This window comes from Vipera ursinii, assembly GCF_947247035.1.
Source record: "Vipera ursinii genome assembly, chromosome: 9".
NCBI lineage: Eukaryota > Metazoa > Chordata > Lepidosauria > Squamata > Viperidae > Vipera > Vipera ursinii.
In genome coordinates, this window is record NC_139523.1 from 5,648,031 (window position 1) to 5,665,384 (window position 17,354).

At 43.9% G+C, this 17,354-nt stretch overlaps 1 protein-coding gene across 1 annotated transcript in view; it reads left to right on the top strand.

Moving 5' to 3' along the window:
* The window catches only part of ADGRB2 (adhesion G protein-coupled receptor B2), a gene marked incomplete at both ends in the record, with an annotated part of 197,112 nt that overhangs the window by 146,346 nt on the left and 33,412 nt on the right, over positions 1-17,354 (top strand). Inside the window, 4 exon segments of the mRNA XM_083370077.1 lie at positions 8,841-8,991; positions 10,325-10,394; positions 10,948-11,014; positions 13,792-13,877. Of these exon segments, the coding sequence (XP_083226203.1) occupies positions 8,841-8,991; positions 10,325-10,394; positions 10,948-11,014; positions 13,792-13,877 (374 nt within the window).

The window sequence follows — 17,354 nt, forward strand, 5'->3', positions numbered from 1 at the left end:
ACAGGAAGTACATTTTGGTACTTGATTTGTTGTGTTATAGGAAGTTTAAAGGTTCTTTAACAGATCCAGGGTATGGATTCACTAACCTGTGTTTTTTTAAGTTCTCTGTGATAAAAATGAAACAATATGTTGATGTGGTCTAGATTTTTTGATAAGCTTAAGGGTTTAATTAACTTTCTGTTTTAGTTCCCATGTAGATCTTTTCTCTGCTATTTTTGCTTTTCTTCTGTTTTTTTCATGTTTTACTTCATTTTAATTGTTATAAAATATCTAGATATTCTTTTTTTGCTGCGCAATCCATTTTTTTCCTCTATTGGAGGAAGGGGTTTTTTGTATTTAAAATTCAAAAAGAAGAAAAAAGAGCTGCAAATGAATACTAGTGTCCCTATGTGTTCCAAAACCCTTTTGGGGAAAAAAAATTACAAATCTGAAATGCCGTTATATATTCACACTTTTTTTCAACAGTGCTAAATAGGTCAACCCCCATTTCTGAGAATCAAGGCTACCCATGTATCCTACTTTTTGTTTTCCTTTTTCCTCTCAACATTTCCATCCCAACTTCTTCAGTGCAATCAAATTCAGTCTTTTAGGACCAGCGAGATCGTGCGTGCACCCTTTTTCTGCAGCTTTTATTTCTGTTGCTGGGGGCAAATTTAAGTCTTCACCCAGTGCAATAAAAAAGCCTTACTTTGCTAAGTTTCAGGTTGTTGAGAGTGTGGTGGCGCATCAGCTCCCTCTGGTCCTGGATGAAGCGGATTATCTGGACCCCTACCAATCGGGTTTCAGGCCCGGGTACAGCACGGAGACGGCATTGGTCGCTCTGGTGAATGATCTCTGGAGGGCTCGGGATAGGGGATATTCCTCTGTCCTAGTCCTATTAGACCTCTCGGCGGCTTTCGATACCATCGACCATGGTATCTTGCTACGGCGTCTCAGGGGATTGGGAGTGGGAGGCACAGTTCTTCAGTGGTTCTCCTCCTATCTCCTGGGACGCTCGCAGTCGGTGTTGGCAGGGGGGCAGAGATCGGCCCCTAGGTCTCTCGTTTGTGGAGTTCATCAGGGGTCGGTTCTCTCGCCTCTCCTGTTCAACATCTACATGAAACCGCTGGGTGAGATCATTCGTGGTTTTGGAGTTGGGTATCATCAATATGCCGATGATACCCAACTTTTCTTTTCGACCCCAAACCACCCCAGTGATGCCGTCGCTGTGTCCCGTTGCCTGGAGGCGGTTCGGGTCTGGATGGGGAGGAACAGACTTCAACTCAACCCTGACAAGACTGAGTGGCTGTGCATTCCGGCATCCCGGGACATTCAAAATGTTCCATCTCTTTCTATGGGGGGTGAGCTCTTACCCCCCGTGGATAGGGCTCGCAACTTGGGAGTCCTCCTAGATTCACGGCTTACCCTGGAAGATCATATAGTGGCCGTGACTAGGGGGGCTTTCGCCCAGGTTCGCCTGGTGCGCCAGTTGCGGCCCTATCTGGACCGGGATGCCCTGTGCACGGTCACTCATGCGCTCGTGACCTCTCGCCTTGACTACTGTAATGCTCTCTACATGGGGCTTCCCTTGAAGACCACTCGGAGGCTCCAACTGGTACAGAATGCGGCCGCGAGAGTTGTCTTGGGAGTTTCCCGGTACTCCCATGTTACACCTTTGCTCCGCGAGCTGCATTGGTTACCAGTTGTCTTCCGGGTGAGGTTCAAGGTCTTGGTTATGATCTTTAAGTCCTTACATGGCATGGGTCCGGGTTACCTCAGGGACCACCTGCTGCCGGCGTCAACTCCCCTCCGCCCTGTGCGCTCCCATAGAGAGGGCCTCCTCAGGGTGCCTCCGGTAAGGGAATGCCGACTGGTGGCCCCCAGGGGGAGGGCCTTCTCTGTGGGCGCTCCGGCACTATGGAATCAACTGCCGGTGGAGCTCCGGATGACATCAGACCTCCGAACCTTCCGTCACGGCCTGAAGACCCACTTATTTGAATTAGCTGGTCTGGCCTGATGGGGGAATATGGGCTTTTAAAATTGTTGTTCTTAGTATTGTATTATTGTTTTTTATCTGGGCATTGGTTTAATCTTATTTTAACTTTTGTATTGCAATTTATATATGCCCTGTGAACCGCCCTGAGTCCCTAGGGAGAAGGGCGGTATACAAATTAAATAAAACCTAAACCTAAACCTATTGGGGAGAAGAACGAAAGCCTTCCTTCCCTTTGCCGTGATAACTCTGGGCCTGAGCACAGCAGGACTACCAACTTTTTTTTGTAACTCTGTCAGGTTAATCTGACACAGGGAGACCAAAGACTGTTGAAGCAGCTCTTTCCAACACACCCTGACTCATTAACAGGTAGCCTGATGCATAATACATCACTGCCCTGTAGCTAGATAGTTAAGTTAGTTGTAGTTGTCGTTCAGTCGCTCTGTCACATCTACCTCTTCACAATCCCGTGGACCATAAGGAGCCTTGGTGGAGCAGTGGGCTAATGCCTCCTTAAGTAACACCAGCTGCCTGCAATTAGTGCAGGTTCGCATCCCACCAGGGTCAAGGTTGACTCAGCCTTCCATCATTCCGAGGTAGGTAAAATGAGGACCCAGATTGTTGGGGGCAATTAAGCTGACTTTGTAATAATGCCGCTTGGGGTGTGTGTGTGAAAGCCCTAATAAGCAGGCATATACATAGAATGAAGGCTACTGCTAAGCTTGTAAGCTGCCCTGAGTCTTCGGAGAAGGGCGGGATATAAATGGAATTAAAATAAAATAAAATAAATAAAATAAATAACGCACCAGGCCCCCCTATCCTCCACTGTCTCCCGGAATCTGCCCAAATTCATGTTCATTGCATCAATGATACCATCTAACCATCTCATCCTCTGCTGTCCCCTTCTCTTTTTGCCTTCCGTCTTTCATCTGTGGAGGTTCTCAGTCATCCAGGTCATAGTTATCCCAAAGGTGCTTTTTCAAGAGGCAACCAGAGTTTCTTGTTTTTCTTTGAAGACGTTTCGCTTCTCATCCAAGAAGCTTCTTCAGCTCTGACTGGATGGTAGGGGAATGGAAGGATTGATACTCCTTGCAGACAGCTGGTCATTTTCATTCTTTTAGAGAGTCATTGAGGCCACTTGGAGGTTTATCTCTCCTCTCAGGGTCACCTGAGAAGTGCAAATGGGTGTGGAGCCTTCCCTGGAACTGCTGAAAGGACTGTGTTGTAGACTGGAGATAGACAATGTCGTATCCCTCCCCCTCTGTTGAGAGAGGGCTGTTCAGTTTTGACACAGATGGCCTCTTTGACCCCTCTTCCAAAACACCTGTCCTCTCTGTCCATCTTTCCCAACCTCAGGGTTTTTTTCCAATGAGTCCTCTCTTCCCATTTGGTGGCCAAAGTATTTGAGCTTCAACTTCAGTATCTCTCTTTCCAAAGAACAAATAATAATAATAATAATAATAATAATAATAATAATAATAATAATAATAATAATAATAATAATAATAATAATAATAATAATAATAATAAGAATAATAATAATAATAATAATAATAATAATAATAATAATAATAAGAAGAAGAAGAAGAAGAAGAAGAAGAAGAAGAAGAAGAAGAAGAAGAAGAAGAAGAAGAAGAAGAAGAAGATGATGATGATGATGGAAGGGACCTTGGAGGTCATCTAGTCCAAACCCCTGCTCAGGCAGGAAACCCTATACGATTTCAGACAAAGTTGGGGTTGATTCCCTTTAGGATTGACTGATCTGATCTCCTTGCAGTACAAGAAACTCTCAAGAGTCTTCTCCAACATTAACTTAATTAGTAAACTTATATGTTGCCCATCTCACCTACATGCTAAACCCTTAAAACAATAAATAATAACATTAAAAGTGGTTTCAAATTAACAAGATTGGAAAGAAAAGAGAAGGATGCATAGGGGGAGAAGGTAGGATCTTATCCTAGTCTATTAGCCATTTTGAGAATGATACCCCTCCATTGGGCCCCCAGGACAATTGGCAGAGCCAGATCTTCTGGCTCTTTTGGAAAGCCAAAAAGGATGGGTGCGGACCTCACCTTGAGGGGCACCATGTTCCAAAGGACAGGAGCCACAGCAAAAAAAAAAAAAAACACTCCTTCCCTGGACCCTGCCAGCCAGAATTCCACAGCATGCCCCTTGTGGCAGCATGGTGGGGCAAACCAGTCCCTTTGGGGTGAGATGGTTCCTCAGATACCCTTGACCCATTTTTTCTTGTACCAGAGAAAGCCCATTATAAGCACAAGAAAAGCAAGGAAGGACATGAGTCTACCACCCCAAGAGCTGTCAGTGGTCTTGAGTGGGCCAAATTTGTCTTGCTAAGGAAGTACCTGTCAAATTGAAAGCATCACCACATTTGAACAAAGGCAGGAAACAGACAAAGGGGTTAGTTATTCTGGGTTGTTGTCCCTGTTGTGTGAAAGTGAGAGTTTTGTGGGTGTCAAAAAGTATAAGAGTGGAATGACAGCTTTGATAGAGCTGTGCTTAAAGTCTGTACCAGTTTGGCCCATCAAAGTAGACCGCCCACAGAACCATTCTTTCTTCCCAGATTCCTGCAGAATCTGTTTGAAAAGAGAAGAAAAGGGCAGGAAAATAAAATGAAATGAAATAAAATAAAACAAGTATTCCGGGGATGAGAGATGTTCTATTGTACTGCTGCAGTCTCTTTACGAAACTCCATTTATAGCTGATGAAGTGGGTGAATGGTGGGAGCATGGAAAGCAATTTACACCCAGCAGCTGGTGTGTTTTTGAAGCAAGGTACGCGTGGCCCATCCAGGGGGACCCAGCTTTGATGTTTCCAGACACTGATAATGATGCCTATGTGCAAGGCACACACACTCACAGACACAGGGGGAGAGAGAGGAGAGAGAGAAAAGAGAGAGATAAGGGAAGAGAGAGAGAGAAAGGGAAGAGGGAGGAGAGGGGAGAGAGAGGGGAGAGGGGAGTGAGAAAAGAAGAGAGAAGAGGGGAGAGGATAGAGAAAGGGGGAGAGAGAAAAGAGAGAAAGGGAAGAGAGAGGTGAGGGAGGAGAGGGGAGAGGATAGAGAAAGGGGGAGAGAGAAAAGAGAGAAAGAGAAGAGGGGAGAGGATAGAGAAAGGGGGAGAGAGAAAAGAGAGAAAGAGAAGAGGGGAGAGGATAGAGAAAGGGGGAGAGAGAAAAGAGAAAAGGGAGAAAGGGAGGAGAGGGGAGAGGATAGAGAAAGGGGGAGAGAGAAAAGAGAGAAAGGGAAGAGAGAAGAGGGGAGAGGATAGAGAAAGGGGGAGAGAGAAAGGGAAGAAAGAGGGGAGAGGATAGAGAAAGGGGGAGAGAGAAAAGAGAGAAAGGGAAGAGAGAAGTGAGGGAGGAGAGGGGAGAGGATAGAGAAAGGGGGAGAAAGAAAAGAGAGAAAGGGAGAAAGGGAGGAGAGGGGAGATGATAGAGAGGGGGGCAGAGAAGAGAAGAGAGAAGAGAGAGAAAGGGAAGAGGAAGGAGAGGAGAAGAGACAGAGAAGAGACAAGAAAGACAGAAAGGGAAGAGAGAGGAGAGAGAGAGAGAGAGAGAGAGAGTAGACTACAGACACTTATGCAGACTTGAATCTCTCTGCTGAGTCAGTGGGACCTTTGGCCAGATTGGGACATTCTGATGCCACCAGAAAGATCTCCTGTCATAGAATGGATAAAGATACAAAGCAGAGGCAAGACATTTCTGGTTGAAATCTTACTTCACCCACATGTTTACCCGAGAATCAACACCTGTGGCTTGGATTCGCACATTGCAATCAATAACAGACCCTGGAAGTGGATTCCTGTGTAAGGAAAAAAAATGGTTCTGTTGCTTTTTGGGTTTTCTTTCCCTTTGTCTTCCTCCTCGGACTCCAAGTTGGTCATGAGGCCCAACGTGGTCTACTGAACCAGAGAGCTGCCATTCTTCCGGGAGGAATCCACACACGACTAGCGGACCACCTCCCAGGCTTATGATCCTAACTTTACCTTGGCTTTGGTTCCTTACTTCCCCGATGAACACATTCTTGCAGTGAGGCATTTTGTGTCCCTCTCATGTACAGTAACAAGGGAGGGCTCAGCTCCTTTTCCTGAGCATGGATTTGACCTCAATATGTCCTTTTGCCACCTTGTCCGTCTATCCATAAGTCTAATCAAAGCAATTGATTGATTAAAGCCAGAGGAGATGCAAGAGGGGGGGGGGCAGTTGGGAAAGCAGCCATTTCGCAACCCGTTGTGGAAAAACAGAGTGGATTGTTTCTGAGGTTTGAGATTCAGCTCCATGATGTCTCGAGGGCCTGCTCTTAAATTCAATAAATGTCAATCGGCAAACAAACAACAGCTAGGCCTCAGCATTATGCTTCGAGAGTTTTATATATACATTGGGCCACAAAACCGTTTCATCACTGCCCAGGGTGCTCGTGCATTGTAAGAACAGCCTCCCTCTCGTGGCGTTCCTTTTTAAGGAGTGCCAGAGACGCTCCCCGCAATTGCAGCCGGTTTGCAAAAGAAATGTTGTGTCCTTGCCATCCTTCTCCAATACATTTTCCTTCCTGCCTTTTGCACTCCGTAGCCACCAGCTTCAGTGACTCCCATGGCTGTTTCAATCCACCGGGTTGCTGCAGTGATTCATCCGTTTGATTTTTCTAGATCGGTGGTTCTCAACCTTTTCTTCACCACGGATCCCCTTTAAATACCTTTTGTGGCCACGGATCACCAAGACTTAACTCAAAATTTAAATCATAACATTTCTTCAAGTCTTCACACACACGCACACACACCTGGGAGGACATCACGGCCTCCGCTGGGGTCTGCGGACCACAGGTTGAGGAAACACTGTTCTAGATGATGTCACAGCTCTTCTGCTGAAATAATGATGATGTTGTGAGCTAGGGAGAGAACTTGCTTTTGATTGCCGAGATCAGAAACAAGCAGAAAAGAAATGCAGTTAGAGTAGCAAATACCAGGCAAGTGAAAACTGGAAAGAAAAGAAGTAGAAACATTGCTCGGGTGAAGCCGTAGTCCGCTGTTTACAGATAGTTACGGCTGCTGTATAAAAGGTTGGAGCTGCGTGTGTGATAGAAGTGTTCTTCTATGATAAAATATTTATTTATTTATTTATTTATTTATTTATTTATTTTATTACATTTATATACCGCCCTTTCCCGAAGGACTCAGGGCGGTTTACAGGGTGATTAAAAAACCAAGATACAAAAGTTAAAAACAAATTTAAAAAAAAATATATTTGTCCCTGTATAAATAAAACCCCAATTAAAATAAGATTAATCCTCAGCCTGGGCCAGAGAGCTCAGAGCCAGGTCTTCAGGTCCCGGTGGAATGAGCGAAGGTCAGGGGCAGTCCTAACCTCTATGGGCAGCTGGTTCCAGAGGGCAGGAGCCCCCACTGAGAAGGCCCTATATCTGGGTGTCGTCCGCTGGCAATCTCTTACCGGTGGCACCCTGAGAAGACCCTCCCTGTGGGAGCGCACTGGACGAAGGGAACTTGATGCTGGCAGCAGGTGTTCCCTCAGATATCCCGGACCCAAGCCATGTAGGGCTTTATAGGTCATCACCAGCACCTTGAATCTCACCCGGAGGGCAACCGGAAGCCAATGCAGCTTGCGGAGTAGAGGTGTTACATGGGAGTATCGGGAGACCCCCATCACAACTCGTGCGGCCGCATTCTGCACCAGCTGAAGCCTCCGAGTGGTCCTCAAGGGCAGCCCCACGTAGAGAGCGTTGCAGTAGTCTAAACGGGAGGTCACGAGCGCATGAATATTAAGACAAGGTTTATCAGATGGACCCCAGGATCCATCTGGGGAGGAAAGATGCACTGGCCCCCTAATGTACAGCAGCCTTCCCTGTGGTATGTGTCCTCCAGTTGTTGGCAGCTGCACTTGGCCAGAACTCTCTCGTAGCATGGACATGATCTGGGACTTGACTGGGCTTGCGGGAAGCTAAACAGATGGTAAACTTGAGACCGGAAGTTCCTGGCTTAGAAGTGATGACTTGACTATAAACTCAAGGATGGCCTTTGCTAACCAGTTAGGAAATAGGGTAGTCAGTTAGAAAAAAAATATCTTACACGATGGTCATTACTGCACCACAGATGTATGCTGCATCAAATATGTAAAATGAGCTGTATACAGAGTTCTCATCTTACGACTGGTCACTTAGAGACCATTCAAAGTTACGATGGTCCTCCCCGGGGATACCTGTGACCCAGTTCTGAAAAAAAACAACACCCACCTGCAGTTATATGACTGCATTGTGGATCCACCCTGCACTTAGGGCCGTTTGCAGCATCCTGTGGTCACCTGACAGTGTTTTATGACATTTTTGCAACCAAAAAAAAAAAAGACATTTACTTCCAGGTTTTGGCAAAACCAGCCTATAGTGAGTAATTGGTTCACTTGATGCTGGGTTGTTCACTGCAAAAAAGTCATAGAATTGGGTCAGTCACGTAGGTGATATATTTTACAACCATCATGACTTATGACTGTAATAGGCAGGCTCTAGTAAGGTCGTAAATCAAGGACTACCTGTAAAAACTAGTTGATACAATCAGTATGAATAGCATTGCTGTTATTATTGTTACTAAATATACTTCCTTCTATGGCAAGATGCTTATTCTGCAGGAAATGCGTAGGGCTCTGCAGGAAAGACGAGAGGAATGGGTGACAAAATGTGTGTTGCAATGCGCCACAACTCAATGCAAGCTATACCTTTTCAGGCTTGTGTCACACAATGCACGCTTTGTCATTTTGCTCTTCTCATCATTAGCAATGGACACCTGTGAGTCAGTGCTTTTTACTCCTGGTCATCCAGCTGACTGCTGTTTTCCTCCTCCTCCAGGGCATCTGCACCATGACAGCTGCCTTCCTCCATTTTTTCTTCCTCTCTTCCTTCTGTTGGGTGCTGACCGAAGCTTGGCAATCTTATTTGGCTGTGATTGGCAGAATCCGAACACGGCTAGTTCGTAAACGCTTCCTCTGCCTCGGATGGGGTAAGAGAGAAATTCTCATTCTGATCTAGAATTTTATTTTATTCATCAAATGTATTTGCCACCCATCTTCGGGTGACTCTGAGTGGCCAGAGTGCCCTTGGTTCATGACTGGACGGCTGAATTTGCACAGTATGTTTAACCAGATCAGCAAAAGGCGTAGCAGCTGCATTCTCACAGTAGGCTAAACTTAGTTGGTGTTAACCATAGTTTATTTTGGGTTTGTCTTTGCATCTTATGTGAAACAAGGCCCAGGTTAGCTTTTGGATCTATGCATTGTGTAAAGCCTGAAAATGAGGCAAATTTAGGAACCACCTTAAGCGTGTTGTCTAAACATAACCAGGAAGTGAATAATCCATTAGGGATATAAACGTTCTCATGGATCAAACCATCAAATCACAGTGAGGTTCAAAGATTGTAATCTACCTCTTTAGGAAGTTAGGAAATCCAGAATTAGAGTAATAAAGTACGGCTTGTCCTTTGCTTCAAGATCTCCAACTATCACTCTTTAAGTAGCAAACTCTTGTATTATTGAAAGTGTCTCCAGATGATTAACAAAGATCCTTCCTCCTGTAACCTGTTTGATTGGGGGAGGATGATGGGGGACAATATTTTTAAATGGCATACACTCATGTTGTCAAGCCCTTCAAGGTTAGTTAACTCAGGAAACAAGAACCCCTTGGATTTGGGGAATGATCTGCTTTGCTAGAAAGGTCTCAAAATAGAATCTTGAAAGGCTGTTAAAGCAATTTCCAGACCAGCTGATACCTAGTGTAATTCAGAGTTTCTTTGAGTCTCTTTCTCACACTTCCCTCTTTCTTGGGCTAAACAAACATTTCTGTAGGGATCCTGCCCACTTAGTGATCTCTGTCCTCCATAGAGCCATGGTGGCACAGTGGTTAGAATGCAGTCTTGCAGGCTAACTCTGCTCACAGCCAGGAGTTTGATCATGAACGGCTCAGCCTTCCATCCTTCCGCAGTTGGTAAAATGAGGACCCAGATTGTTGGGCGCCAGACGCTGACTCTGTAAACCACTTAGAGAGGGCTGTAAAGTACTATGAAGTAGTGTATAAGTCTAAGTGCTATTGCTATTGCTGTATTCCCAGGATCTAGACATCCCATCTCTCCTTCCCTCTCTCTGTCTCTCTCTCTCTCTCTCTGCATGCGTGTATTTGTGTGTGCACACATACACAGCCAACTCTCGCTACTTCATGATATTTCCCCATTTCCCCAAAATCTTTTTAAGATTTCAGCACCGTCCCCTGAAAGTTCTCACAATTTCTCAGGCAGTCTTACAATGTCCTAAAACACTTGTTTCTATTTCTTTCCTGCCCAGGTCTACCAGCCTTGGTGGTTGCAGTTTCAGTTGGCTTCACTCGGACCAAAGGATATGGGACAGCCAGCTAGTAGGTTTCACCGGGAGAGAAGGGCTGGGGAGGGGGGGGCAAAGTAGGAACTAATGAGGTGTTGAATAGTTACCCCACTTCCATTGCTTGTCAATTCCATGAAGGTGAGGGTGAGGAGGAACTTCAAGGCAGAGAGATCCATGTTGGAAAGGGCCCCAAATCAAATATCATCAGATGAGGATGGGAGGGATGGGAGGTCACCCTACCGGTCAATGTCCAGTGAGCCTCATTTTCTGTTTCTGATTTTAAATAACACCCTCTCACATCTTGGGACTGTAGCGATTATCTCCTCCACCTTCATTTTTGAAAACCTAACCAGTCAGTTTGTAGGTGTCATTCCTGGCAGGTAGTCTTCTGAATACCCTAAGATCTTTTTGATCATTCCAAGAATCACCATTAAAGTTACAGGAAGATGGATCTCTTCTTTAGAGGAGGTGGGACTAAGGCAAGATGGGATGGTCACTTGAGGAGGCATCCGAGATGCTAATTCTGTGGATGCTTGTTCCTGCTTGTTCCTTGGTTTTGAAACAGTGAGTTCTCCTTTTCTCTCCAGCTGCTGGCTGTCCCTTGAAGGAGGATTGTTGTATGCCTTTGTTGGCCCTGCTGCTGTGATTGTTCTGGTAAGAACTCAAGAGATTGTTCTAGGGTACCAGTGACCTTACTTACTTACTTTTTTTATTTGACCTTATTTATTTATTTGAATTTATTTATTTATTTGAATTTATTTATTTATTTGAATTTATTTATTTATTTGAATTTATTTATTTATTTGAATTTATTTATTTATTTGATTTATATGGCTGCCCACTCACTCTCAGTGATTCTGCACAGCTTACAACGGGCTGGTCTCATTCTATCCCATCTGTGGGGTTTCCATTTCATCAATTCTGATGCAAACAGTCAAGGTCTTATAAAGGTTCACTTAAAATAAAAAAAATTTACTTGTGTGTGTGTGCATGCGTGCGTGCGTCAGAGCAAGAAATTCAAACATGGGGATAAGGTAGAAAACTAAAACAGTTTTATTAAAAATCAAGCTTTCGTTGGCTAACTACCAACGTCGTCAGGATGAAATCAACCATTTTAGTAGTTAGCCAACCAAAGGTTGATTTTTAATAAAACTGTTTTTGTTTTCTACCTTATCCCCATGTTCAGATTTCTTGCTCTGATTTAAATATGCCTGGGATAGGGAGGTCTTGGCGTATCGGGTCTTTTCCTGTGTAAGATTAGAACAATTGCCTAATGTGCAATCAGCCCAAGTTCGAATCTCAGAAGGGTATGGCTGACTGATGAGAACAAATAAGTTTGAAATAGCTATATCAGTCTCCCTTTAATTCTTTGTTAGCAATCCAAAAAATTTACACAAATATGAGCTGTCACTGTGTGACTACAGCCTGTTGATGGCCTTGGGTTAGGCTGAAACAGGAAAGAAGATTTGCCCCTTGTTTGGGGCCTAGCAAGGTATTCTAAATACACACACACACACACACACACACACACACATGTGTATATATATATGTGTGTGTGTGTGTGTGTGTGTGTGTGTCTTGGCGTATTCGGGTCTTTTCCCATGTAAGATTGAGAGTGTCTTGGCGACGTTTCAACAAGGTCCCACTCGTCATCTTCAGGCTGGTGTCTTCGGCTTCGTGCTTGTGCACGATGATGTCCCTAACTCTTCCCGTTGGCGCCGGGCTCTTTCCTCTCCCTAGACAATTCTTAACCAGGTGAGGATGGGAGCAGCATAGAAGGCCTCACATCTGCTGAGGAATAGGAGGAGTTGTTTGGATTGGTAGAAGAAAAACAACCCTCCTCGGGGAGTTTTGGGGCCACCAAAAATTGCATGAAGAGCCAGTCATGCTAAAGAGTAGAATGTGTCACATTTCCTCAGATTTTGAGGGCGGGGGGAAAGAAAGACATGGTATGCTCATTGCATAGTGGAATTTGTCCAAATTGGATTCAGAAGGAGAGGTACAGTACCTTCTGTTTTCATTTCCGTGCCTGGAAACTGTGATCAAGGCTATCAGACACAGAGACAGTGTGGATAATGTGCTCTTGAATTATCTAGTGTGCCATATGAAGCCTTATTACTGGTGCCTATTCAGCAGACCAAACTGAAACATAGCTTAGCCCTATGTCTCATTTAGCCAGGATCTCACTGAACCTCGTGATTCTCTAGCTTAATCCGCTTTTGCAGTATAAAAATGACACCACTTCTCTGGAGATAAAGTTACAAACTGTTTTCTATGTTTGAAAAGGGTTGTAACATTCCCAATACAGATAATATCTTAAAAGTGTGATAAAATGTGTAGTAAAAATTAATGAGAACCAAGATATAAAAGCCAACATAAATACAACTAAATCCAGCTTTTCTAGTTAACAAATTTACTTCCTCCCTCCCTCTTTTCCTTCCTTCCTTCCTTCCTTCCTTCCTTCCTTCCTTCCTTCCTCCCTCCCTCCCTCCCTCCCTCCCTCCCTCCCTCCTTCCTTCCCTCCCTCCCTCCTTTCCTAACTTCCTTCTCCTCAAAGTCCTTGAGAAATTAGTTGGAATTTCTTGTTGATTTTTTAAAAAAATACTTAGTTATTAGAAGGGGTGGGGAGAGCTTCTTACAATTTCCCCAGAGGTGACTTATTGAGGAGATGGGCAGCATATAAATGTAATAAATAAATTATGTCTTTCCCTGCTAAACGTTGAAGCCAGAGAGACGGCACACAGCAGAAGAGATTATGGAGTAATGCAAAACAAGTTATTCACACGCATATATTTTCTACCTGCTTATTCAGAAAGTACAAGAACAATGGTGAAGTTCACTGATATTCTGTTCTCCTGTTAAGGCAATGTCAGGAAGCTAATTCTCTTTCCTCAAACGGGATGAGTATGCCTTTTTAACAGTTGGTGCTCTGATTTCCTTCTATTGTGGAGTGTTTGGCTTTTACGTTGTTATAGGAACTTGTTATAGAGCAGGAGTGTCCAGCCTTGGCAACTTTAAGACTTGTGGACTTCAACTCCCAGAATTCCTCAGCCTGAATGAGATGACCAGGCTGAGTCCGATGGAGAGGTCAAACGTATCATCAGTCATGAGTCCCTTCGTGCCCACAAGAGATCTGAGCCCAGCCTATTTTGAATTCCTTTGTCTCGTATCTACCACCAATTTGCTTTGACCATTAGTAATTCAGATTCTTGTGGAGAGCTTAAGCTTGCAATAAATCCTTATACTCATTTCAACTACCTGGATTTTCTGATTTCCCTAGGACTTGACACTGGCTGGGGAATTCTGGGAGTTGAAGTCCATGGATCTTAAAGTTGCCAAGATTGGACACCCGCACAAATTTAGAGCAAACCACGGTTTAGAAAGAAAAGAGTTCCCGGTCACTGCTTATCACAAATTTCTCTCCTACTCAGGTTAACATGCTGATTGGGATCATCGTATTTAACAAGCTGATGTCTCGAGATGGTATCTCAGATAAGTCCAAAAAGCAGCGAGCCGGGTAAGTCTCTGTGCAGTCTCAGCACTGACCCATGGAGAGAGGGACTCATTTTTTGGTCACCATACTACAAAAAGAGAGGTTGAGACTTTGGAAAAAGTTCAGAGAAGAGCAACTAAGATGATCAAAGGCCTGGAAACTAAAACATACGAAGAATGTTTGCAGGACTTGGGTTTGGCTAGTCTAAAGAAAAGAAGGACTAAGGGTGACATGATAGCAGTATTCCAGTATTTGAGGGGCTGCCACAAAGAAGAGAGGGTCAAACTATTCTCCAAAGCACCAGAGGGCAGGACTGGTTGGAAACTGATCAAAGAGAGTAGCAATCTGGAATTAAGGAGAAACTTCCTAACAGTGAGGACAATTAACTAGTGGAACAGCTTGCCTCCAGAAATCGTGGGCACTCCATCACTGGGTTGTTTTTTTAAGAGGCTAGGCAGTTGCTTGTCTGAAATGGTATAGGTTCTCCTGCTTAAGCAGGGGGCTGGACTAGAAGACCTTCTGTCCTGTCCTGTCCTGTCCTGTCCTGTCATTAGTTTGAGCAAGTTTTTTTTTATTTATTTATTTTAATCCCATTTATATCCCGCCCTTCTCCGAAGACTCAGGGCGGCTTACAATTTAAGCACAAACCAATGTGCTTAGCAATAACCTTCATTCTATGTATATGCCTGCTTATTAGGGCTTTTGGGGCCCCCTGCAAAGTGGCTTTATTACAAAGTCAGCTTATTGCCCCCAACAATCTGGGTCCTCATTTTACCTACCTCGGAAGGATGGAAGGCTGAGTCAACCTTGAGCTTGGTGGGACTCGAACCTGCACTAATTGCAGCCAGCTGGACTTACTTAAGGAGGCATTAGCCCACTGCTCCACCAAGGCTCTTGGTTGGCCTGCTTCCACCTTGGGATTCCAGTAGCAACCACATTTCCTCCACCCTCTCTTGTCTAACCAAGCGAAGACACCAGGAGAGAGAAAAAAGGAAAGAAAAAGGAGGGAATAGAATATAAGAGTATTTCATGTACCCCTTTGAACTAGATTCTTTTAGCATATCTGGGAAACCAGGTGCAGGCAGTCCTCAACTTACAAACACAGTTGGGATCAGCATTTCCATTGTTCAGCAAGACAGTTGTGAAGTGAGTTGCACTCACTTTTATGACCTTCCCTTCCCATGGTTGTTAAGGGAATAATTGCAGATGTTGAGTGAATCATGGTCGTTAAAAGCAAATCCAGCTTCCCAATTGACTTGGTTTGTCGGAAACAAGCTGGAAGGTCAGAAACGGTGATCACCTGACGTTGCGGGATGTTGCAGTTGTTGTAAATTAACAAAAAGATGTCAGTTACCAAGTGACTGTAGGGATGATGCAATAGTTGTCAGTGCAAGAACTAGTCGTAAGTCACTTTTTTCAGCCCCCTTGTAACTTCAAACGGTCACTAAACGAATGATTGTAAGTCAAGGACTACTTATATACAAAAACAATCGGATTAAGTAGAACTCTCCCCCACTCCCCCCCAAAAAAAAATTCATTATAAATCTCATTTCAGTTGAATTCTGGTAGCAACTTGCAGGGGTCCAAGTCCTTCTTCAACGCCTCCAAGCCTTTCCACAGCTTTGTGAAATGCTGCTCATATTAATGAAAATAATAGTTTTAGCCTCCAATGACACTTTGACAAATGTATTCCTAAGAGGATTCTTGGAAGTCAGTTTATATTTTTGATTTAGGTAAAATTGAGTGGCATCTGTAGGGTGGAACTATGCCTGACAGTGAAAAATCAATATAGTTAGCACATCTTGTCCTATTATCTCCAAATCTGGGGCTAAAATCAAGAGGATAGTCAATAGCTTGCATTGATTGCTGCATGTTAAAGAAGCATATGTCCTTCTGGGGTATGTCCCCAGCATTTGCTATTTATGAACACCAGGAATTAGACATTTTAAGCTTGGGGGCTGGATGAAGATTTATTATATTAAGTCTAGAATAGAACTGCGCTTGGTGGCGGAAGATCAATATATTTAGCATATCTTATATGTGTGCCCACATAGGGACAGAAAATGCAATGCAATTTGTTCATAACTCTTGCAGGTAATAAAGGGTTTTTTTAAAAATAATAATAATAATAATACAGGTAGTCCTCAATTTATGACTGTATTGGAGCCTACCAGTTACAGTTGTAAAGAGGATCACAATCCATTTTTGCATTTTTATTTTTATTTTTTTTGCAGTGGATATTAAGTGAACTCTGCAGTCATAGAGCTAATGCCTCAATTGTAAAGCCAACCAATTGTTTGCTCTGGGCTGTTTTTGCAGAGAATAAGAAGTAATTGTCAGTTTTCAGCAAAAATGTCATAAAACACAGTCACATGACCATGGGACCTTGAAAATGCTGTAAATGTGGGCCGGTTGCTGAACACCGGACATGGTCATGTGACTGCAGGGCGGGGGGGGGGACTTTAGAACCAAGGACTTTGGAACCAGGCCATGAGTACCTTGAGGGGTGTTCACTGTAACTTTTGAACAGTCACTAAATGGCTGGTTACAAGTCAAGGACTATCTGTAAGAAAACATCCTTAAAAACTTTTTGGTGACCCACAGTCTTCTCAGATTTGGGTTGTTGCCATTTTAAGGTAGGAACGACACAAAAGGTGCCATATAAACACAGTCACCTTAGCAGGTATAAAAAGTGGATTTCCACCGAAAAACCTTATTTTCCACACATATTTCAAATAAGATTATAAGATTTCAAATAAGGATGAGCCATGGTGTCACAGTGGCTGGAATGCAGCATTGCAGGCTAACTCTACCCACAGTCTGGAGTTTTGGAGTTTGATCCTGACGTGGCTTGAGATTGACTCAGCCTTCCATCCTTCCGAGGTTGGCAAAATGAGGACCCAGTTCGTTGGGGGGCAATATGCTAACATTGCATACCGTTTAGAGAGGGCTGTAAACCCCTGTGAAGCGGTATATAAGTTTAAGTGCTATTGCTATTATGGGGAGATGAGGTAACATGCAGGAGCCTTTTTTCAAGTAAGAGCCATGTCATTTTCAGGTGTTTGCAACCCCTCTATGTAACTGGCATCCCTTTTCTAGAATTTTCCATGAGATTATCTTCCTCAGTTTTTCAAAGATACAGCAAGTAAATTTTCCTGCAGGAATGAGGAGAAAAAAAGTACTATGTCCTGGAGGACTCCTCAAATTGGAGAACCTCCTTGATGGAAATGCAGCGATGATGTCACTTCGATACGTTCATGGGGGAAAAAAAACAAGAAGTAAGAACAAATGGCATTTGCTGAAGAAAGTTATAAAGAATAAATCAAAAGAATGTTGGCACCAGCTGGCATTCAATAACTAGGCCTATTTATAAAACCGAAGTTCAAACCTTCTTGATGTTCATGTTCCTTCCTGCCCTACATAACAGATTGCTTGGGGCCCCCTCTTTTGAGCTAGTTGGCCTGCTTCCATCTGTGCCTCTGTACGGTCTTCAGATATGCT